This window comes from Anguilla anguilla, chromosome 1 (genome assembly GCF_013347855.1).
Source record: "Anguilla anguilla isolate fAngAng1 chromosome 1, fAngAng1.pri, whole genome shotgun sequence".
Taxonomy (NCBI): Eukaryota; Metazoa; Chordata; class Actinopteri; order Anguilliformes; family Anguillidae; genus Anguilla; species Anguilla anguilla.
In genome coordinates, this window is record NC_049201.1 from 20,931,939 (window position 1) to 20,955,580 (window position 23,642).

The following is a 23,642-nucleotide window of genomic DNA, read 5'->3' on the forward strand; positions in this document are numbered from 1 at the left end:
TCTGTATGCATTTCTTGTGGTAAAGGAGGATGCAGGTGTTGAAGTGAATTCAGATAGAAAATCCGTAAATGGGACACTGTGTCCTCTAGGACCACACTTGATGTCAGCAAATCTATGCAGCATTAACACAATCAAATTAATTATACATGCACAGTGGACAGCCAAACCCAGTAATACAGATGATTAAGGTACCCTGCATTGTTTACTACAAAAATTGGTTCCCTGTCAGACAGTATAGGCAAGGTAATTTAATCTTTTCCAGGGCAACTGGGCTTTTATTGTTTATCTGAAATTTGATCACGGAAAATAATTTCATACCCCCACAATGAAAAATGGTTGTATTTTTTCATGCATTCTTTTCATCATTTTCATTTAACCTGAATACGTGTGGTCTCGGAAACTGGAGGTGTTATCCGATTCATATTTGAGTGGGATGGTCCAGTTTACAAAACGCAGGCCTCAACATGTACGTTCAGTACTCAAGGGAATTGGCAGAACAACAAAATCAAGGATACACCAGCAGACCCACTTTTCTTTAAAATATACCTCTGACTCATTTAACAATAATGGCATTTTGTGAAAACTTATATATATATATTATACCATTCTTTGTATAAGAGTATTACTACATACATGAATAAAATAATTTGTTAAGAAATGCTTCTAAATAGAATTCACTCAACCACTCAAGTCATTCACAAGAAAAGTTTTACTTATGTTATTAAAAGACACTCCAATATAAGCCCAAACCCCATTTACTTTATTTGGGACAGTCCCATAAATCCACAGGCAAAATAACGGTCCAAGAAAAAAAAGAAAGATATATTGTAAAGGCTTTGAAGAAGGATGCGAAGGAGACAAAAAAATTCACTGTAACCTGCGGTAGCTTTTGCAGAGTTCATGGTCCCTGATGTCCCCCCAGCCCCCGTTCTTGACGTGAGGAGTCACCCCAACAGCAGGCAGTCTCTTGTTAATGAGCAAACTCTTTGGAAACAGCTGGTCGTTGCTGCCTTGGAGGATGCTCTCGATCTTGGTCCTCTGGCTGGAGGGCATGCAGGCCTTCTTGTGATGCATCCCACAGTCCCCGGCATGGAAAATGCGTGGTGCCTCACTCACCATTACCTTCCAAAACTCCGGCAAGCAGGTGATGGTGACGTGTTGCAGCGACCAGTCCCAGTTGTAGTCGTCATAGGTGCAAAAGGTGTCTGTGCACTGAATGAGCTTCTGGTAGGTCTCCCTGCTCATAGCCATGCCCATGTTGTGCTCTGTGGACTTCCAGGCCTTCACCTCCACCTTGTTCACCTTGCTGCTAAAGCCAGTGTGGCTGTAGGCCCCCAGGGACAGGATGTCACATTCAGGGCACTGATCCCTCTTCAGAGATTCCATCAGCTTGAGGACATGGTAGAAGTCGGGTGACAAGAAGTGGTCCTCCTCGATGAAGAGCACCAGTCCCTTGTGGTCTTTTAAGGCTTTGACTCTCTCCCAGACAAAGTGCAGTTTCCACCACCAGTGGTGCTTAGTTTGGGAGAACCTGGCCTCTCTGTAATGGCCAAAGGAATCAGGGTACTCTGCATTGATGCAGCCCAACTTTAAGGCGTCTTTCTTAGGAATGTCTCTGGGGCAGTCTTTGGGGTCGTTCCCTGGGAACTCTTGAGGGTAAAGTTGGATGCTGAAGGGGAAGAAGATCTGAAGGACTTGGCAATAATCAACAGTGGCGACCACCTGGTTGACCTCTGGTGACCAGTAGTCATGACTAAATATGAGAAACACATTCTCTATTCCCCTTGCCTTCCGAAGAGACTCTACTAACAATTTCAAATACTCGGGTCGGTTGTGGACTTGGACCACCACCACCAGCTCATCTTGTTGACGTGCCTTGAACTTCTCCTCGTTTCTGATAGTCTGGTCAAAGTTCAACTGAAACACAATCCCCCTGTAAACCAAAGTCATATTGTCCACCTCTGGTTTTGCGACTTTCTCGGGCTGCGTTTCATTAAAAAGTCTCCTGTGCCCGGGGGTGACTTGTGCCCTGTTGCTTCTTGCAACTTCTATCTCTTTTGAGAACATGTCACTCTTCTTCTGCTTTCCACTGCTCCAAAAGGCAAAGGCACATGCCAGCACCACCACAGTCAGTATAAACACTTTCCTCTTGTAGATTCGGAATCTCATGACGGGCAGTGTTCCTTGGCAATTTGACTGTAAAAAAGGACAAAAAATATGGCAGGCTTACTATCCAAAAGGTCTGTTTATGCGCACAAACCTTTCTTTTGTTTAAAAAAAAAAAAAGAAAAAAAAAAAAGAAAATTTTATTGTTGCTTTTTCTTCACGTTTGATTCTTGGAATGCTGTAAACATGGATCCTCTTAAAATATCACCAAAGCCAAACACATCCTGCAGGACATGGTGTGCTATAACTGCAAGCAGGTCTGCAGCTTGCATTAAATCAAGCTGCAGATAACCCCTGAAAAACACAATCAAAAGAAAACAAACACAGATGAGTAGTCAGGCTTACTGTTGATACATACAAATACCACCCTGCCAAAAAAGACATAGTTACACTGATATTTAATATGTCTGCCAGTAACAGTGAGCTGAATAAAAACAGATGGATTGTTTTTCATTCTGCAGGAATAGAATGAATACGTGGATGTCACAGATGTCATATCTCATCTTCTTAATTATAATTTTTTCTGTGGTGCAGATTTGACAAATTTATACACAAGAAAATAACACTGTGTAAACCACCAGTACATGTTTGTAGCATGCTCGCCTCGCACTGCCATTTTCCAGTATTGTTTACATGAGTTCCAGTGTCATTAGGGTTGCACCTACACCTTTTCAAGTAGCTCACAGCACACATTCAAATTTTTCCTGTATTTTGAACAGTGCTGTGCGAAAGTATTTGACCACTTCCTGATTTTCTCTATTGTTGCACATTTGCCACATTGAATGATTTCAGATCTTTAGACAAAATGTAGTATTTGAAAAGGGAGCCTGAGTATACACTGAACACATTTTTTAAATTATTTTGTTTATTTAATGCAAAAAGTTATCAAACACCCATATCACCCATGTGGACATCAATTGCCCCCTAAACTGTTTGCACCACCTTTAGCAGCAACAACTGCAACTAAACACTTCCTATAATTTTATATCAGTCTTTCACATTACTGTGGAGGACATTTTAGCTCCCCCTTTTTTGCAAAACTGCAGTAATTTAGACAAACTGGTAGGTTTTTGAACATGAACTGCTCGTTTCAGGTCCAGAATCTCTATTGGGTTCAAGTCAGGACTTTCTCTAGGCCACTGCAACACTTTAATTTTGTTCTTTTCAGCCCTTCAGATGTGTACATGCTTTTGTGTTTTGGATCATTGTCTTGCTGCAAGCCAATTATTTAGCTTCAGCTCACAGACATATGACTGGACATTCTCTGTAAGAATTTTCTGGTACAGAACATTATTTATAGTTCCTTCAAAAGTTTCAAGTCGTCCAGGTCCCTAAACAGCAAAGCACCCCCACACCATCACACTACCATGTCTGACTGTTCATATGTTTTGTACTGTGAAATGCTGTATTTTCTTTACACCAAACATAATGGGATGAGTGTCGTCCAAAAGGTTCTACTTCGATATATTGCAGAAGCAGTTTCATGAATGTACCACATGACACTCCAGTTAAGTTCAGGAAAATGTGCTAGTTGAACACAGTTGACATGCATTTCTGTCGTCTTTTTGTGACATTTGCATATTAGGTAAGCTGTATGGACAGTACGGACCGAACATTGCATTTTTCTTTAAAGTACTGAGGCTTTTATTAACTACTCAAATAGACCTCCAGTAAATGTTTCTGTTGTATTTTATGCATATGAATTTCTAAACAAACAAAAAAAAACCTACTTAAATATAGGATAAGAAAATCATGTGACCTTTCACATTTGCAATGTACCAATTTTAATTTTCGCATTAGCCACACATGCTCAGCTAATCAGAGCTATAGGCTATACATAGTCGAAAATCTCGCTAACGTACTCAAGGACAGTCAAAGATCACTTTCCATACCAAAGTTGAACATATCTTGGTACGGCTTGCAAGCTCGATTTGACGAGAGCGATGACTTGCTACAACTCGTTTTCCTCCACCTCTTAACGCTCTTTGACAATAAGTTGCGGCTAGCTGCCATTTACCGGAAGTGAGAAAATTAAATCAAGTATCAAATATTATCAATTTAACTTTGAGCTGCAAAATGTCAATACTAATTTGTATTCTATAAGAAATTAACCGTGGCTGAAGCATAGACGCGTTTAACAACATATATGTTGCTAGGTATTTAGCTTGCTAGCTAATTCTGTTTTCCAGGCACATCTGCAGAGCACCCTCGCCTGAGCGCGGTAACGTTAGTATCCTATCGGTTCGCCAGCTCGCAACACATCTAAGCAAAAGGATACACAGATAACTCTATCAGTCCATCACGAAAACGACAATAATGAAGTTGAAATCTACTTGCTAAAACTGTCCAGCAACATAACGTTAGCTTGCTAACGCTATTATCATACATACCACAACACTCGCACCGCTGGGAGCGGGGTAACATTCGAAAACGAACGTGAATCCAACCCCTCCTCACGTTAGGTTAGCCAGCGAAATAACGGTTGCTGTAACAAACCACATTCTTTCCTCTTGTGGCATAAGTTACCTTGTCTAAAAGGTGACGTACTCCAGTGATACTCCTTGAGATCCACACTGATCAACAAAATGTTGCTGTGTGATGCTCATTCTCCTCCATTCTTTCCATCAGATTGCGATTTTCCCTCAAGCGAGAAGAACTGAACCAATGATGACCTCGGTATCCCAGAATGCATTACACCTCCAGGGGGCTCTCAAGATCCGAGCTCGAAAGAAAATGGCGATGACGTCACTGTTTTTCTGAACAGCGCCACCGCTCAACATTTAACACCACAAACTGCAACCGTGCTTGACAACGATTTACATTCAATTTGCATAGAAGTTTTCTATGACAATGTAAGTTCCATTCAACAGATTGTCTGTGGACAGGAGAAAAGCACAATATAAATAGGTTTTTAATTTCCTAAGAACTCAGCCTCATCATTCCTGGGCATTCTTTTGCAATGGAAATTCAATGCAATAACCCTGGAGACATTTTTTTTGTTCTAATTTTATTGAATTACACATTTCCATGTGGATGTACAATATAAACTCTTCAATAACCTCCATCACAAAACACACTGTTACTGTACATTACGGTTTGTAGTATTCATGCTAGTATAGTACCCATGTTAGTAAAGTCTGCATAGTCCCCGCCTCTTAGTTCAACCAAGGATGTGTACCTTTATTCATGTGAGGAAGACAGAGGTACATTTCTGGCAGGTTGTTTCTTAGTGAGGTTTGAAGTCAGGACACTTCCTGATCACACAAAGGAGCCACAGATTTCTTTAGCCAGAAATCAGGACAGCCTGTGTTAGTTAAAACCTTTGTCTGTATGATGTCACCTGTGTTACCTACACCATCAGCCAGATATCGCCTTTTGAAAAGAATGCCTATTAGCAAGCACCTTTTGATTGTAAATGTAGACATGGGCTTGGTATTAGGAGTCTGCAAGTAAAAGCCACCGTGTGCTGAAGTGGACAGATTCTTAAAACATACCTTGAAACACCGTCGGGCTTCAAATCGGCTTTTGATTACTTCTGTGGTGACCAAATGTATAAGTTTAAATATGGCTCACCTACCAGTGGTAAACGCCTTTTAATTTGAAAACTGTGTTGTTGCCTTTGTAAATGTTATACACTTCACATTCATGTTGGTTATAACAAAATTTAAAGATGCTGTTCACTTTTTGGGACTTATTGTAATTCAAAAAAATTATCAGAAAAAAATAATTTTGCCTTTCCTACTTCAAGCTAACAGGTCTCCACATCTCAACACCTTAAAACAGAATACACACCAGTGCTACAATGAATCATTCTGAAGGTATTGTTTAAACGAAAGAGAAACTATATGACATGGAAATTCAGTGAACCCCTCAGGAAGATTTGGAGAGTACATTGATTGTTCCCAAACATTCTTTTTCTGAGGTGAGTTTTGGTACAATTAAAATTTCCGCCGCAAAAACAAAAAAACAAAAAAACAAAAAAACGAATATAGTACAACTCGTTGGTGCCATCTTGTGTACTGTTAAGGGCATTGCAAGCAACTAGAAACTCCATCTTGGAGACTACTATTCATACTTGTCCAATACGATTCGATTTGGATTAGTGGTTGCTACTTCTGCAGCAATTTTACAGACTATTAATGGGGTTACCCTGAGTATATTTCACAACAGAATTTATGATCAATGTTTCTACTTACTAAAGGGAGGCATATTCTTTCACCAACCATTTACATCATTGACAACCACCGCAAAATAATGACATTTTAATTTAATATCTGACAAACATAAATTAATACAATGGTAAAACACAAGAGTGACTTGCAAGAAACCCCAGTAATGCACAAAAGAACTCTGCTTTCAACTGATCTGAAGTTGTAAGCAATTCTGGAGAACCACAGAATGCTTCCAATGGCCAGTTTAATGCTTACACCACTGCATGCAGAACACTTAGGAAAGACCATTTAGACACATTCAAGACATTCAGCGAATTCATTGGTACTGCTCAATATCTGAAATTGAACATGGTTGCATAAACAGTGAAAGACATTGTTCATGGGAAAGAATAAACAAATACTGCATGAAAGTGTTGTTTAATTTCCCTTGACCTATTTCCAAAGCTGCCATTCAAACTCTTCCATCAACGAGTGTAAAAGCAGTGCACTGTTTTCACTCCCTGTTAAGAGTTCACATAGTGAACTGGGCTAACTGTCCAGCGAGCGCTCTCTGTTTTGCTCCAGCAGCTACATCAAAAGCCTCTTGATGCTTGTCCGATTAACGGCTAATGCACTTCTGGAATGAGCATGCATGCCTCAGCAGCTGCCAAATCGGTGAGGGGTGATGGCACCCGACAGTGCGCAGGTACTCGATGCGGTCCATCGTGATGCCTTAAACTGGCTTGCTGCCTCTGATGCCCGGTGCCGTACGCGCGCGACGCCGGCAGGCGGTCCCCGGCCCCGGCGATATCATCTCAGACTGCGCTGCAGGCAGCCGTCCAGGAACTCAGAGTAACAGGTGAGGGAGCAGAAATGGCGCTGAACGGGGGCCTCCGTGCCCCCCATGTCGTCCACCAGCACCACCGTGTGGGAGACCGAGTGCAGGTTCACGTTGACCGCCGTCTGGATGTAGGAGCCAAGGCAGGCCCGGCCGCAGTCGCAGGCCTTGGCCAGCTCCAGCTCCCGGCACAGGTGGGCGGGCAGGACACGCGGCCCGTAGGGGATTCTGTGGTTAGACCAGAAGAACAGGGGTGAATTACACATACGGACAACAGGCAGAGGCAGCGTCTGACAGGAGGCCACCGGTTCCGATTTCTCAATGGAGTTGCTACATACGTGTTCCCATCCGTTATGCCATTGCATGTTTCATGAAAACTTGCACCATTTTGTGCATAGATAATATGAAATATGAACATTTCAAATGACACACCTCATATCATCAGTAATTAGGTAAAACATAATTTAATTATAGTAAACCTCATCAACCAACAGTGATATTAAAGCACATTTCCACCTTTACCAAGTGTGTCATTAATTAGAATGAAAAGTCTAAAACAGGATATCACTCTCTCGCTAGCTTTCTCATGAGTAAATTAAAACAGAAATCACACCTAGGGGTTTTAATATCAATAGCCTGTGTGGGAAAATATGAATAGCCTGTTTGTTTTGATCAAAACGCCAAAACATTATTTGTTCCGAAGATGCAGCATTCCACGGGCTAGCGTGACCACTGTAATAAGAGTGTGTTTGGTTTTCCCTCAAGCAACTGTTTCTCACGACTGTTTGTATACAGAAGATTCCCATTGGGAGTCAGATAGGGCAGACAACATAAACAAGGCACTGTAGCATCAGCAAAGGAAACTTGCCCTTAATATCATTACGAAACGTAGACCCTATGGAAAAAATACAAGTCAGATCTGCCTCCATGTGATACTCCATTGTCTTATTTAAGATAAAGAGCTTTAAAACCAGCTTACACTTTCATTGGTCTAAAGGAAAATGATAGCCAGTTATCCAACAAGCTCGAGTACCAAATTACTTCATATTTTAATTCGCACACAAAGGTGTTGAGACTATAAGGCCCCTCTAATATTCGGTCTCACATCTCTTAGCATCCCCTTCCAACAATATATATGACAATATAAAAAATGTTTTCCAAGACAGAAAAAGAGAAAGTTCTTTATTAAATACTAATCTCAGCTACAACGGAATTCTGGGTGCAGCTGAAATGCAATTAGATTAGACATGCCAGAAACAGGATACTCTACCCCTACAAATATCTGATTTACCAAGTAATGACATGGCATACAGCAGTTGCTACATACTTAACAAGAAAGCAAAAAATATTCCTGTGTTTCCGCCAACATCTTGTTGATCTTTCACAGTAGACATATTCCTCCGAGGCACACAACAAGCTTACTTTGATGCAATCAGTTACGCGCTGTTAAACAATATCCTGGACTCACCTGAGGTTGATCACAGCACGAGAGGCCATCTCCTGGAGTGTGAGGGGGAATGTGAGCTGGATGGTGTGGTCCAGTGGGTTTGGCTGGGCGAAGGGGTTGCCAAAGAGGTCCAAGTTCTCCAGAGATAGCTGGCGGAAGTTGCCGGGCAGGAAGGGCAGCTTGTTGTGGGCGGCCGAGAGGAAGCGCAGCTTGGAGAGCTGGCCGATATGGAAGGGCAGCCGCAGGAGCCGGTTGTGGTCCAGCTTGAGGTTGACCATCTCCCGCAGCTGGCAGAACTGGGCCGGGAGGCCCTGGAGACAGTTGTGACTCAGGTCCAGGAGCTGGAGGGTGCGCCGCAGGCTGGACAGACACAGGGCCTCGCTGAAGGCCTCCAGGTGGTTGTTGTGGAGGACTAGCTCAGCCAGGCAGCCCAGGTCCCCAATGGTGGCCGGCAGTTTCTTGATGTGGTTGTTGCTGAGGTCCAGCCTGCGCAGACACTTGAGGGAGAGCATGCGCATGTCCACTCGGGACAGCTTGCAGTAGGACACCTGCAGCTGCTCCAGAGAGTAAGGGAAGTTGGAGGTGAGGGGATAGTCCTTCTTGGACACGATGGTCAGCTTCTTCTTGGGCTTCTCCACATCCCGGGCCCGGACAGGTGTGAGGGTAGACAATGGAAGCGTGTCATTTTCGCTTCCTCTGTGGGCCAGCCTGGCAGCTGAGAGGAAGTTCTTCAGGCTGTTAGCATCAGCCTAAGGAGCAGAGGAAACAGACGTTAAGGCTGTTGCTGTTCTTCTGTCAATACTGTGCTGACAAATGCCACCAAAGAGAATTATCCCAATATGTTATGTCGACAATTCTCATAAGCATACCATAGTACCAAAGTCAAAGACGTTTCTATACAACACATTCGATCAAGCCAATCCAGTTTGACATCTCTTGTGATTAGGTATATGTGATTTTAGACTGGTTGCTTGCAGTTGATCTCACTGTCCAAAATATTGAAATACCATGGGTCTACTCCAAAACACAAGATGGGAATTTAAAAAATAAATAAAATAAATCAGTTACAAACATTTTCTTGTCTAAAATAAGCAATGCAATTGTTTCAGAACTAATCAACTACTGCTTGGTTCATGAATAGCAATTCCTTTTAGGTAGGGTTCAACTTAAAAAGATAAATTAATTAATTTAATAAAAAAGACTGGTGCTACCATTTTATCAGGTATTGCTACAGTTCTCTCAAATGGAAAACTACCTTATCTCTCAAAAGAAATTTACTGGCATTACACTCAAGGAGCCCTCATGTTGAAATGAGGAAAGAAATGAAAAAGCGTGAATATTGCAAAACGTGTATGAGTAATTTGGCCATAGGCCTGAAAACCCACTTCGGAAAACGGCCAAGAGCATGAGCAATATTTCCTGTCTGTTAGGCAGTTATGATTTTAGCCTAATTTTGATGAGTTGTTCTTCACAAAAAGTGAGGGGAAAAGTACTGAGAAAGGGTAAACACAATAATTATGATTGCAACATGAAGGTGTGGTCACATCCCAGTGAAATCAATGATGGGAAGCTCAACAGGAAAAAACAAAAACATCCCCGGGGTTCCGTCACGCCAGCGACTTTGGAGCAGAAAAACTCACCAAAAATGTAACTTTGCTTTGATGGAAAAGACACTTCTACCTGACCCTACACAGTCTACCTGTCCATAACGGACTTTGCTACGTGTCGCAACAAGCACCCCACTCAATCGCCAAGACCTGCCTGAGTTAGCCCACCATCCATGAAATAACCCAAGCTGGTTTATTTCCCATTAGCAGCTGTTTTGAGGAACAAGTACAGACTTTTCCTCCAATACCTCCCTTGCGGTCTGACCCAAGTGGAAGATCTGTGCACATCCAAAGTCGTCTTGACTGGAACCCGTTGCGATCCCGACTTCAACAAAGAAGTCTTCCAGGAGCTCTCACACCTGAGGTGGCCTTGGACCAGCTGACACATCACCTAACGAAATTAAGGAGTGGCCTCCACTTTTATTGCTGCAAAGTATTGAAATGCATTCTATTTAAAACTGACATCAAACAATAGGATGACCTAAAACTTGTAATACCTGATTAAATAATTTAGCTGTTTGTTGTTGTATTTGTTTTGCTATGCGTGTGTTGGTCTGGAACAGCAAATTCCCTGACCTTGCTGTTTTACATTATTGGAACTTAATTTTATGAGAATAATTAAATGAACTATGTAATATAGAGTAGCGTGTCACTAACCCAGAACACGAATAAACCTTCATTAAATGGTAGTATGTTTACCCTGTTTAGCTGTTGCATCATTTTCTCTGATTAAGAAACATACATTATACTTTGTATTACGCTAATTATTATTTTTAATTAGCCTATTCACATATTAATGATCATAGCCAATAAATATATTTCCAAATCATTGTCGTGTCTATGTTCACCAAATTTGGCTCTACAGACGTACAGAATTCTGATTGGCTGAACTGACTTGCTCTGAATAACCCTGACCAAACCTCACTACGCCAGTCTACTACAAAAATGAACAATTCCAGTAAAGCAGCGGCAGTTAAGACTATTCTTTTTGCTACAAAATCAGAATACACTACATACTTGACTGGCGACGCAGAACCCTTATAGGAAAGCAGCATACAAATCCTCACGCAATGCTAGCACGTCTGTGCACTGTGTCGGTGCTGCGGACGGCTAAACCCTGCAGCGCAGGGATGAAATACATGCGTTCCAGGGAAGTAGGGGAAAGGTCACCCCCGCCCTACTGCAGCAGTCGAGCCGGGCGACAGCTCTTCTCCCATTGGACGCCTGCTTAACAAAGAGTCAGCCTCCGATGCTCTCATCCATGTTGCAGAAGCATGGTGCGTAAACACCCAACCGTACTCGCACATTACCTAATTAAGACTGCCTTACACCTGAGCCACAGAACAGTAATGCACAGAAATAGGAACAGCAAGAGTAACGTAAAATCATGGCTAACAGATGTTTTAGCAACACCGATGTGCTTTTGAGGATGATTTGCTGAAGCAACCATTCTCTGTTCAACGCACAGGCAACCAAAAACATACGGAACAAGGAAAGACAATGAAAAATCGCCAAAATATGAAATTGGTCTATTTTTATTCTTAATTCTTTAGCACAATGATTGCTGAACTGGGCTTGCACCACAAAAGTTGTGAGTTCAAGCTGTCACTGTACCTTTGACCCAAGTATTTAACTCTGAATTAAGTAGAAATATCCAGTTCCATAAATGGATTGTATCTGAAAATGACTTGGAAGCATAAAGTAAATACTATCAGAGTTTTTCCTGCATACAGAGATCTTTGTTGTGCACCAAAGTGGAAATATGGGAGTAAAGGGCAAACGGGAAATAGTTAAATGTTGGATGACTGTGTGACCACAAGTGCTAGCCCAATGGTGGGGGAGCACTAAAAACCCTTTTCATGCCAGGAAAAACCCTGACTGTGCTGTCCTTTATAGCAACCTCTTTTCAGCTAAACAAAGTGCAAGTGTTCTTTTTCGCATTTACATTGCCCACACCAGGCATACCTCAGCCCATGCTGGGTTTGGCATATTTTCCAACCTGATAGTGAATGTGGACACCGTGGATCCAATGAAACTCTGCATTCATTCAGGATTTACAAACTTAAGAGTTTTCATTTGCACAAAATCCTCCAAAACAGTGCAGTGTAAAGAAGAGTAGGATTGCTGTGTATTTTCACATGCTCTATGAAAAAAGTCATTAACTAAAGAATGGATGTAGCATCAACACATGATCAAACATGAAACATGTCCTTAAACTAGCACATTTTAATACATTTCAAATACATTAAACTAGTCTCCAATGCCCATTATGGGACACTGCTGTCAGCGTGACCAAAATATAAGTATGGGAAAAGAAATCCAGGACAAAGACAGCATCGTTACAATTTCTTAATTTTCCATGTTCAGTTAATTTCAAGCATATTTTCACTAGGGTGGCTACAGCTAAATACGTGAGAACAACAAAGTTCACAGACACTTCTCTGTTGCACAGTATTAACAGTGGGGAGAAGGGTTAGGGACAGTTGACCTCCAGCCCTCTTGGATGGGATCTGATAGCAGCAGGTATATAGCAACAACTAGTTTGTATGGTTCCGAGGCTACACTGCATGTACAGCACAATGTTATGGAATTCCAGACTCTGACATTTACAGGATTGTGGGAAGTGCAGAGACATTCCACTAGTTCTAAACACTGGTGATCATCACCCCTTACCTTACTCAAGCAGACATCCACAGCTGGTTCCTTCAGTCTCACAGTGGCCTTGCCTTCCTCCACAAACCAAGTGAAAAACTTTTCAATATTCTCCTTCAACTGTGGGAGTTTATAACAGACATTAGTGTACATGAACTCAAGTCATCTTGAATTGGTGCCAGTGACCAACACAAGACCTACAACAACAGGCTTTCCATTTACAGCAGTATTTAATTTAAATGGGTAAACTAGCAAAAGAGAAGAATAAAAAACTGCTAAACAGTGAATTTTCCATCCATTTGAGAGAAACCGAATAGTGATATTTTATGAATTAAATTATCCATTTGTTGAAATTACTCAATGAGTGTTTACAGATGGGTTTAACACAGAAACCTCCCTGTACAAGAGATTGCCCAATATAAGCTAATCACTACACTCAATTGAAACTATAGACACTTTCAGTGCAAGTCACCCCAGGCTTGCCAAACAAATTCAACTTGAATAAACCTGTTAAGCTCTAAAGCAAATAGCTCTAGCCTATAATGTAATATCCCATCAACATATTTTAACATGAGCTTTTCATCCTTTGGATTGCTGATGGGTAGAAAATAATGAGAGAAATAAATAAAAGTAGAATAAATTACAGAAGTAGCCCCGTTTTCTATAATATCCACAATTCCTACCTAAGCTTCATGTCTATAGGTTTACAGATATTAGTCTATAGATACTAGTCTAAACAAAGCCAAACTATATCCCTGTGGTCTACTATTGATATGTAATGCAAGTCAAACAACTATCGTATAACATGAACATCTGTAAAGTAAGCTACACTTAGTAAGCTAATTTCTACTCGAATAGCTTTTACACTTCAAAAATGGCCATCTAACTTTATCTGGTTTCAACGACTTCCTGCAGACACTCAGAGGAGGAGACCATAGCGATCACTATTCCACCAGGAAAAAGCCAAAAGAGATTTAAGAGACACGCGACGTTGACGAAGTTACCAAACATCGAGAGGTACGATTCGTTAAGTCCCAAAACCTAGTAAGGCGCAAATTAACGTTAGAGTTAAATTTAAATTAACCCACCTGTCAAAAATGAAACTCACCTTATATTTAGATCCCGCCTTGTCCTTTGCTGTGCATATCAACAGATAAATATTTGTACGCTGGGTAACCTTGTCCAAATGTCTCCCGATCGACAACACAGCCCTTGCTCCTTTCCCTCGGCTTTTCATCCCATAGGTGGGCAGCATCCGATTTACCACTTCAACATCGCACTGAAGCTTCATTATGTGGATTCATCGATGTCGGACTTCTGTAATGACTAAAAACATACCAACCGCGCAGCGCCATCAAGCCAAATGAAACGTGGGCGTTATCCTTTGCTGCTAAGTTACAATGGCCATGACGTCACGGCAACAACGCGGAAATGAACTAGGCTAAGCTAGCCAGCGTTAGCTGTATACCTACATAACACCAGCGAGCAAACTCTCTTGTGCAGTCATATACTTAGGTACGTTAGCTTGCAACCTGTATTTCGGAGTTAGTAGAGTAACGTCAACTACAGGCTGCACGGGGCGAAGAGCTAGCTAGCTAAATATCAACCTGTCAACTTGATCATTGCCAGTAACATAAGTTAGTAATAGTAGCAATAAGCAGCCGATGGCGTTACTAACACGACCGTTCGCCAGATAGTTAAAATGGTCATCTGTTATCCAGCCATATAACTAGCTAAAGTAAGCTTGTTGCCCGCCAACAAGGTGGTGTGCAACATTGCGGTTCATATGGCTTCAACACATACTCTGTAGTCTTGATCTATACTTTAGATATAAATAACACTGTTCAGAGTGTTAAATTCATTCACACCAGCTAATATTAGTCATTTTCAACTAGTTCGCTAACCAGCAATCTACCGTTAGATAGGATGCTCAGATTTAAAAAAAATTAAACAAATAATGGTCCATTCTGCTTGTAAAGTTAGTTGACAGCGAAGTTAACTGGCTATCCTAGACTTCACAAACTTCAAAGTCAATAAACAGATTATTCCTTACCAATCGAAAGGGGTAAAATTAAATGCTGTAAGTTCCTACGAAGAAATAGTATCCTTAAAAAAATGTTAAGAACAAAAACAAAACACGTGTATCGAAAAGCTAGGCAAACTAAGTTCTATTATGTTACAAGATTCATCGATGCATTCTACGCGCGCGAATAACTTCTTTTTTAGTTTTATGGCGATTAAACAGTTTTGGAGCACTACTGCCACCAACTGGAAAGGAGTGTGAATCGGTATTATATTTACTTAAATAAATAAATAAATAAATAAATAAATAATACCTTACCCAGTAACCATGTGCTTCTTAAAAACTGTCATACGAGAAAATGGCATTTATCACTGGAATTTCTTTGTAATATGTCTCTCATATCAGAATTTAATCCTTACAAGAGTTTTTCTGTATATATTTTGGGCAAGGTGACATGACATATTCTTCAAACTCTTCTTTAAGGCAGTTATCACACCTCTCACTGTTGTGTTTGTTTATTATATATATTGTGCAATCATATGTCCAAATCTTATTGTTGAAAAATGTCTTTCCTGCTCCTTCATGCATTACTCATCAATCTCACTTTTTAATCTTATAAAAATGTCATGCTGTCCTTTAATTCTTCCATCGATTACGTTATCTTTTTCCTTTCTTCGCCATACTTCTTCCACCCACTGGAAAGCCAGTAAAATGGCAACCATCTCCCCTGTATAAACCCAGATTATCTTTTAATCTTTTCATGTGTATTGCACTAAATTCTGGTACTACAAATGATACTCAAACTCTATAATTTGCTGGGTTCTGATGCAATTGTGTATATGATGGAAAACACTTATTGATTGGATTGGATTTGCTGAGGACATGGCTCTAAACCTAAATCCTAATGGTTCTATACTACTTGAACGCTTAAAGCACATACACACAGAACTAAATAGGAACAGGATAGTTCACTTTCTGGGGTTTAAAAAATATATATTTAAGTTTTTGTGTGCAATGAATAGATATATTAGAGATGTTGATACAAACAGAAATGGATATATTTAGAAAAAAAGAGTAATCATGAAATATTTTTATTGTTTTTTTTTTTTTACATTTTCCTTGTTTCCTTGGCAAATGTGAATGTTTCCTTATAGCGAGATGGATGGGTGGAAACTGTGGAAAAGATATAAGCCACCTCTGAATAAAAGCAAGCAAAGAAATACCAAAATAGATAGTAATTTGATATGGTTTATTATGTGGCATGTAAATCAATTTACAACTCCGCTGAATTGAATAGAACAAATATCAAGTGTTTACTGAATTAGAAGTTTTCCTTGTCCAAACTAAAGTCGAAAGTTCAACACTGCCATCTACTGGTGTACTATGTTTTACAGGAGTATAATTTTATTGACAGAACAGTATTTGTTTTTAGCACAGCCATATATATCTTACATATTATAATTGTGCCACATATAAGGGTTTGTTCATTTCTATAGGATCTTAGTGTCACCGAAGTGTTCAATGGCTGGTAACTCATTGTACTGGTTATGAGGATATGAGGATCTCTCGTTGGTCTCTAAGTTCAACAGACTGCATGTGGTCTTGCTTTTCAGTACCTGCTAGTTCCTTTTCAAATCCCGTGTGTTTATGACTGTCTATGCCAAGACACTGTCCCTACCTCTACTTCTACCATCTCTACCTCCATTTTTGGCTGGACCGCAACAGCGGAGCCAGCCCTACAAACGCAAATGTCTGTGACTGAGTGACTGAGTGATGAAGTTACACCATTGGTCGGCCGAGTTATGAAGTTACACCATTGGTCGGCCGGATCACGTGTGTTAGGTCCAGCCATATAGTAGATTTTAACCTGGTCTTGTTAGCCTACTGTTAGCCTTTAGGTTCCATCACTCTATTTCTAAGAACTCCAGCAGCAGTCTTCCAATCATAATATTTCAGTGCTAGAAGTTGCGCTTCTGTGTCATTCTAGAAACCTCTGAAATGTGAAAAGAGTTTTTATGAATGGTGATAGTGTACAGCAGAGGTAGAAATGGGAACTGCGGGTGACTTGACCCACTGCAGTTTGCTCATAGTGTGATATTGTTCTGAGTAAGACTTCTCATGCACTGTGCATGAGTTTTACGCATGAGCCTCACACACTGACTCAGACTGCCATGCCTAGACCTGATAATCTCATGCATTTTAAATTAGATTTGTTGTTTATTTTTGTTCTGTAAAGTACTGATGGTCACAACACTTCCCGGCTGACGAAATCTCACACATTGTAGATTAGTTAAGATTTGTCTGTCTATTATATTGCCACTTCATGCATTGGAATGTACAACATGTTTCCAAATAAGTAGGATTTGTACTCCACCACAGCAGGTGCAGTATGCGCTGATGTTGATTTCATATCCAGAGTGAAATTTTACGAAGAAGAAAAGAGACGTTTCATTTCCGCATGCGCACTCGGTCTCTTTCTTTTTCGACGTTGGAGGGAGAAAGATAAGATGGGTCACCAGCAAATTTATTGGAGTCACCCACGGAAATTCGGGCAGGGATCAAGATCCTGGTGCGTTACCGGCTTAATGTATTATTTACTTTATGCTTTAATGGTCACAGTGAATAAAAATATGTTATTCACAGAGAGTAGTTGATGTAGCCAGCTCACTGACTAGCCAGCTAGAACGTCCACATGTGAGGCGGTAATAATATGGCGGTATTGCCAGTCAAGCCAACGTAAGCTGTGTCAAACCTTTCACGGTATTTACGTATCATTTGATAATCCTGAGGCCAGTACACACAATATCAGTAAACAATTGGTCTCCCCAAAATTATTTATAAGTTATAGTTTATGAATGCATTTTGTGTTTGAATACTTGGGCCAATGTTGAGCTAACTAGCTATCATATCTCGCCAAGTAAGGAAACCTAGCCTCTAAGTCGGTTAGCCAATTAGCTATAATAGAATCTGGTTTAACGGTTTTGTGAAATAGAAAGTAGACATTGATAACTTAATTCCTATTAATTCTGGTTAGCGTTAGCTAGAGATTTCATGACGCGATAGCAATCGGCTGTCAATATTTATTATACTTTAGTTTAACCGATGGGTGGTAACTAGTGTAGTGACTAGAGGTTAACGATAGTTGACATGAATGGGACGTAAAAGTATTTGTTTCTTTTTGCAGCCGCGTTTGCTCTAACCGACACGGTTTGATCCGAAAGTACGGTCTGAATATGTGTCGTCAGTGCTTCCGACAATACGCAAACGACATCGGCTTTGTAAAGGTAAGGTAACATTATCTTATTAGCTAGCCAATTAACCAATCGCTCCAAATCGGTGATCCTCAACCCTGCTCTTGGAAAGCCATGAAATACGCTAGTTTTTTTTAGATCAGCAACCAATTCAGACTCAACACGAAGCTTGTGTTAGCTTTGTAATCCGCTGCTTTAACTGATCAATTACTTGGTTACTCAAGTACTGAGTAACAGCAAAAGACAACAGACTCTGTGACTCTCCTGGAGCAGGATTGAGGACCTCTTCTTTAAATGAACAGACTCCTTAATTCAAGGTGTCAAACTAAATTCCCAGGGGGCTGCAATGTCTGCAGGTTTTTGTTTCCTTTAAATCAGCTGCGAAATAAGACCTTGCCAGCAAGGTGTGTGGATTCTTTAGCGAGTCGGTGACTTGAATGAACCTCTGGTGCTGAGAACATCTCTGAAACCGGCAGTCATTGTGGCCCTCCAGGACTGGAATTTGACAACCGTGCCTTAAACCTGGCAGCTGCAAAATGTGTCCTTTCTGTGGAAAAGCAGAAATGTAAATATGTAGAGGGTTGCGTGCAGGATGACACAAAATTGATGCCAGGAGGGAGTGCCTTCTTTAGGGTGAGGGAAACAATTTGTTATAATCTTCCTAATTGCACTCATAAAGCGAATCACCCATCCCTTGGAAAGGGGCCAGAAAGGTATTTAAAGTGTTTGATTTAGGTCACTGCTGGCAGAGAACAGAAAGCAAGGAGTCAAATTTGCATTTTGTTAAGATGATTTTGAGAAGTTGTAGTTATGCTGCTTGAGCAATATGTGTTTTCCTGTTATTGGCAGGAATTAATACCATCATGGGTGTGACCATTTGAAACTGCTATATAAGGTGTAAATGTTTATGCTGCTCCTGGTTTCATACCGGTTCAGTTGATAAGTCTGTCCCTGTCTCAGGTCTAGAACTTCAGCTTCTTCAGATATATTTTTACAACAGCTGTAAATGCCAAACCAAATAACATTTTCAGTAGAACAAAATGTGCTCACTCAATGTTTTCATGTTTCATGACAGCTTGATTGATTGTGCCGAGGAGTTGGATGGAAGAGACCCCAACAGTCTTCGAAGATTGGACTTGGTTGCATTGCAAAATTGCTGAATAAAAAATAAATGCTTTTGCAGTCTGAACCTATCTTATGTGGTCCAGTGAATTCAGATTTAACACTAAGTCACTCTGCACAAGTACTTGGACGTGATTTGCCATTTGGAAGTTGACCACCCAAGTCAACTCCCTTGTCCTGTATATTTCTTCATCGCCGGCTTGGCTTTCAATTGAAAATTGACTTTCTGTGTATTGTGAATCATGACATAGCTTTTTGCACTGGAGTTATGTCTGGAAGCCTGCAATGAAGTAACACTTTGTAAATTGAACTCATGCATTTGCACATGAGCATAAATTAATATAAAATTAGTCAAGTGAAGTGCCACTTTAAAAGTTGCTACATGAGTAGTGTTCTCATACTGATTGTGTAAAAGCTCATTTCCTAAAAGTATGGGCATAAGTGTCCTGAAAGGCATTCATTTTCAGAGTGTAGTGGCTTGTATATTTAAAGGATGCTTGAGGCCCTTCATGGTATTGATTGGTTGCTTGACTTTATAGCTTCATACATTTATTTACACTTGCCTTTGAGCCATTTTAATTTTATAGAACGCTTCAGATCTTGTCCTCTATTTTATAAAAAGCTGTGCAGTAGGTACCATTGTTGACTTAAATGCCTTTACTGGTGCTGATCCCAGTGAATACTTCATCTGAATGGTGGAACAATCTGGAGTCGCACATAATATGGGCGATTCAACAATTTTGAAAGGTAGTGATAGTGAACCAGAAATTCTAGAGGACTTCACCAGAAGATTAGGTTATGGTCTCACTCATTACGGCTTTTTCCCCACTAGTGTCATCAATGCAGTAGCAGTGCATTTCAACACTGAAAACCACACAGAACAACACAAATGAACTAAGTCTATTTTACTGTGAAGTTTTATCAGTTGGGCAAATGAAAATATGTTTTTCAAATATTGTACCCAATGTGGGAGGTGAATTGATCATTGGAAAGTATCAATATTTATGCATTTTAATTGCCTTTTTAAAGTTCTGATTCAGGGGCATTCCCAACCCTCAGCCTTAATGCACTCCATTTTTGCGTGGGAGGACTAAGCTTTTCTCTATCTGAAATATATAGCGCATAGCTGTTATGTTTAACTTGAGTGCAAATTGTGTTTATTTAAGCCTTAATTTAGTGTTTATTCAACCATTGATAATTTCTAATAGCTGGACAGCAAATGAAAATTTCCTTTTGTACTTAAGAGTGGTTTTACATGTCAGTGGCCTAGTGGCAATTCATCAGTTCTGCTTGAATTTTGTGCAGATTTTGCTGAAAGATTTGCAGATCATTCAAATACTCAATAGTTTTTATGTCAATGTCATTTAGAAAATACCCTTTTTATTGGTTTTAATAAAAGTTAAAGCAAATGATTTTTAGTTGAACTCAAAGTTACTCTTTAAAGTTACTATTTTTTCTAGGTTGAAATGATATGCAAGTCATTTTGCATGCAAGAACATTTATCTAACTCAGTATTCGTGTTAAACCTAATTAGTACAAACAGTAACTGGATAAATTGTTCCAATATTTAATGTACCTGTTTTCCAGAAACTAAGGCTATATTGTATTAGACATACAAAGAGTTTCATGAAGCTACCATTGAGTATTTGAACAGTGCCATAGGCCCCTGTCTACCTGCCTAATTGGTGTGTGAGCAGTTGACCATGGAAATACTAGTAGAAGGAAGGGTCAAAACAATAGGGTGGCTTTGCAACAAAGGTGCATCCCATGAAAAAAATCAGAAACTTATTTGTTGTTCAGAATAACTGACAATTTTATTTGTAGATAACCTGATTTAATGCTGAACAGTGACTGATCAGCTATATTTGACAATGCCATTCCATAGTGCTGCTATGTGGGTTTTCTTGTTGCTTGCTATGTCATGGGACAGCAACACCCACCTCACCATGTAATCCCTGTTCAATAGGTAAACTCGCAGGTGGTGACAACTTCCTGACATCATTTCAAAAATTGGATACGTGCTCTGCTTTAAAATGTGTTATTCCTGCTAAATTAATTCATAACACATATTGAATGACACCCATGCTTGCTTTTAGAATAATTTACTGGAGAAGTAAAGGTCAGGACCATTACACCACCTCCATTCAGTCTTAGATGAGGATCATTTTAACTGTAAAAGTACCCATTGTTTTTCAGCCAGTGTCCCTCGCTATCGCCAATTAGTCCTAGCTGGGCCATCCAGGATAGTGTATCAGATTAAAAAGGCCACTCTTAGTATCTAATGGTTTGTTAGACACAACACTAATCACAGAGCAGAGTAATGGATTATTTAAGATGGGTGACAGTCCTTGCTGTGACCTCTGGCTTAGACTCGTGCCATTAGTGCAAAGGTAGTCTGGCAGTCTGAGTAAACAACACCTTAAAGATCATTCATTCTGATGGACAATGAGACCAATTATTTGGTGGTAACTGTGAACAGATCATTAACTTTGCAGGAACTGCTGTTCAAGAACTACTGTGGCCATTTTGGGTACATAGTAAACAACATTTCTCTGTTTGTTATCCAATAATCATTTATTTTAATTTCCTTTTAAGATTTCATTGTAGTTAAAATACAAATATTGCAAAGAAAAGGAAGTTTAAGCAGTTATATTTCAAAAGAATGTTTCATCAGTTCTTACTTCATGTACTTTAACACATTGAGGAGCATACGTTTTTCTGCACTGAGTAATTTATTCAAACACTTCCTGGGAAAGATAATCTTGATTATGAATTCATTTTCTCCTTTTACGGTTACTATGATGATACTACTGTTGCTCTACGTTACTACTGGGAGCATTAGCAGATATTGTTAATCAGCCAGACTTAGAGATTATTCCAGTCTGCTTGTAGCCTGTTGATGTAACACTTGCCTAAAAGCCCAGTCACCGTCGCCCCTGCTGCTTCAGCGATGTCAGACAATAATGACTCTGGAATAGACAATTACAGAAAAGCTGCCACCACTGCTTATATCAAATCTATCAGTATTTGTCCACTCTTTCTTTTGTGCACCCTACAACCACTTTAAGTCTCCCATCCTTCCAATCAACAGACTATTTTTGAAACCCTTGTCTTCAAAAGTGACTATAATATTCAAACAAACTACCCATACATGCCTCAGTTGCCTTGCATCTAAAATGGTTACAGGAGATATTTCTTATGCGATAAGATAAGATAATTCAGCTGCATAAGAAAGGTGGAAGTCAAAGAAAACACAGTGAAAAAACAGGAGTTTCAAAATTGAATTCAAAAGATTACTGCAAGATACAGAAAAAATGGGACTCCAAACAACTGCAAGAACAGGTAGACCACCAAAACTATCACCATCACAAAAAAGTACTTAAAGATTTTATCTTTGAGCGATAAGCTCCACTCCTGCTTCACACCTGAAGAAATCCACGGGTACTTCTGTTCCACTGTGAGAAGACACATCCTTCCACTGTGAGAACTCAATGCTAAAGGTCTGAAATGATGTATAGCTGTCAAAAAGCCACTACTGAGAAAAGGAAATAAACAAAAGAAAATTTGCACTAGTACCCCAAATCTGGACACCTGAGATATAGAGTAAAATTTTGTGGACCGACTGGTCTAAATCTGAGATACGGAAGTAAGAGAAGGCAGTATATATGGTCCTGAACTAATGAAAGACTCTCAAAACCATGTCTGCAACCATTAGTCAAGCATGGTGGAGGATCAATGCACATTTGGGGTTGTGTAACATCTGGAGTTGGTGATTTGGTTTTGGTCGAAGGGATCATGAATGCGGGTAAATACAAACAAATTTTGCAAACGACATGAAATACCCTCTGGACATTTGTTTTGGATCAAATTCATTCTTTAGCAAGAAAATGACCCCAAGCACACTGGTAAAAGATCAAGTTGCCAGTGTTTCCAGTGTCCAGACCTCAAGATCATTGAGTGTGTTTTGTATTACTTGGATTGAGAAAAGCAGAAAATGCAACCAACTTCTAAGACGGAACTTTGGTTGGTGTTCACAAGAAACATGAAAAACTTTTCGACAAAACTTAAAGCAAGTCTGTTAAAAAGAAAATAATCTGTAATAAGCACAAACGGTGGACACACTAAATTCTGAAAGATTTTAAATACACAGTGTTCCATCTTGGAACTGAACGTTTCTATTGCCTAATATATAAACTACCTGATAATTGTATTGCTCTTGATATTGTGAAACAACCGTATTGCGAATGAACATTCCTTGATTAAAATGTTTAGCACGAATCAGCAGAATATGTGGAATTAATTTTGTATTCTAGACACTAGGTGGCAGAGACGTTTCATTGAAGAAACTACTTTTCATTTCTTTCACTGCTTGGAATTGCATGTGA

General features: G+C 40.0%; 3 protein-coding genes across 6 annotated transcripts; 1 reads left to right on the top strand and 2 right to left on the bottom strand.

The window, feature by feature from the left end:
- Positions 1–252: 252 nt before the first annotated feature.
- Positions 253–4,869, bottom strand: LOC118231413 (alpha-1,6-mannosyl-glycoprotein 2-beta-N-acetylglucosaminyltransferase-like). 3 transcript variants are annotated; one of them, XM_035425206.1, is made up of 2 exons: positions 4,693–4,869; positions 253–2,196 (listed from the first exon to the last, which is right to left on the bottom strand). In XM_035425206.1, exon 2 carries the CDS (start codon positions 2,167–2,169, stop codon positions 868–870), a length of 1,302 nt encoding a protein of 433 aa, XP_035281097.1. In that variant the 5' UTR covers positions 2,170–2,196; positions 4,693–4,869; the 3' UTR covers positions 253–867. The 3 variants fall into 3 exon arrangements, with proteins under 3 accessions (XP_035281097.1, XP_035281082.1, XP_035281090.1); XM_035425191.1 differs by having other exon boundaries at positions 253–2,460; XM_035425199.1 differs by lacking the exon at positions 4,693–4,869 and adding an exon at positions 4,557–4,680 and having other exon boundaries at positions 253–2,460.
- Positions 4,870–5,168: 299 nt separating this feature from the next.
- On the bottom strand, positions 5,169–15,088 carry lrr1 (leucine rich repeat protein 1). 2 transcript variants are annotated; one of them, XM_035425221.1, is made up of 5 exons: positions 14,915–15,088; positions 13,970–14,187; positions 12,883–12,981; positions 8,624–9,351; positions 5,169–7,383 (listed from the first exon to the last, which is right to left on the bottom strand). In XM_035425221.1, exons 2-5 carry the CDS (start codon positions 14,150–14,152, stop codon positions 7,128–7,130), a joined length of 1,266 nt encoding a protein of 421 aa, XP_035281112.1. In that variant the 5' UTR covers positions 14,153–14,187; positions 14,915–15,088; the 3' UTR covers positions 5,169–7,127. The 2 variants fall into 2 exon arrangements, with proteins under 2 accessions (XP_035281112.1, XP_035281120.1); XM_035425229.1 differs by lacking the exons at positions 12,883–12,981; positions 13,970–14,187; positions 14,915–15,088 and adding exons at positions 10,462–10,600; positions 11,227–12,874.
- Positions 15,089–17,310: 2,222 nt separating this feature from the next.
- Positions 17,311–19,328, top strand: LOC118219618 (40S ribosomal protein S29-like). Its single transcript, XM_035402943.1, has 3 exons — positions 17,311–17,453; positions 18,069–18,168; positions 19,211–19,328. Exons 1-3 carry the CDS (start codon positions 17,392–17,394, stop codon positions 19,217–19,219), a joined length of 171 nt encoding a protein of 56 aa, XP_035258834.1. The 5' UTR covers positions 17,311–17,391; the 3' UTR covers positions 19,220–19,328.
- The last annotated feature ends 4,314 nt before the right edge of the window (positions 19,329–23,642 follow it).

Bases quoted from the DNA above. Each gene is read 5' to 3' on its own strand.
- LOC118231413 (XM_035425206.1), bottom strand. From the start codon at position 2,169: ATGAGATTCCGAATCTACAAGAGGAAAGTGTTTATACTGACTGTGGTG.
- LOC118219618 (XM_035402943.1), top strand. From the start codon at position 17,392: ATGGGTCACCAGCAAATTTATTGGAGTCACCCACGGAAATTCGGGCAG. The intron at 17,454-18,068 runs GTGCGTTACCGG...TTCTTTTTGCAG, and splicing joins GGGCAGGGATCAAGATCCTG to CCGCGTTTGCTCTAACCGAC.
- lrr1 (XM_035425221.1), bottom strand. From the start codon at position 14,152: ATGAAGCTTCAGTGCGATGTTGAAGTGGTAAATCGGATGCTGCCCACC. The intron at 12,982-13,969 runs GTGAGTTTCATT...AAACTCCCACAG, and splicing joins AGGCGGGATCTAAATATAAG to TTGAAGGAGAATATTGAAAA. The intron at 9,352-12,882 runs GTAAGGGGTGAT...TCTGCTCCTTAG, and splicing joins TGGATGTCTGCTTGAGTAAG to GCTGATGCTAACAGCCTGAA.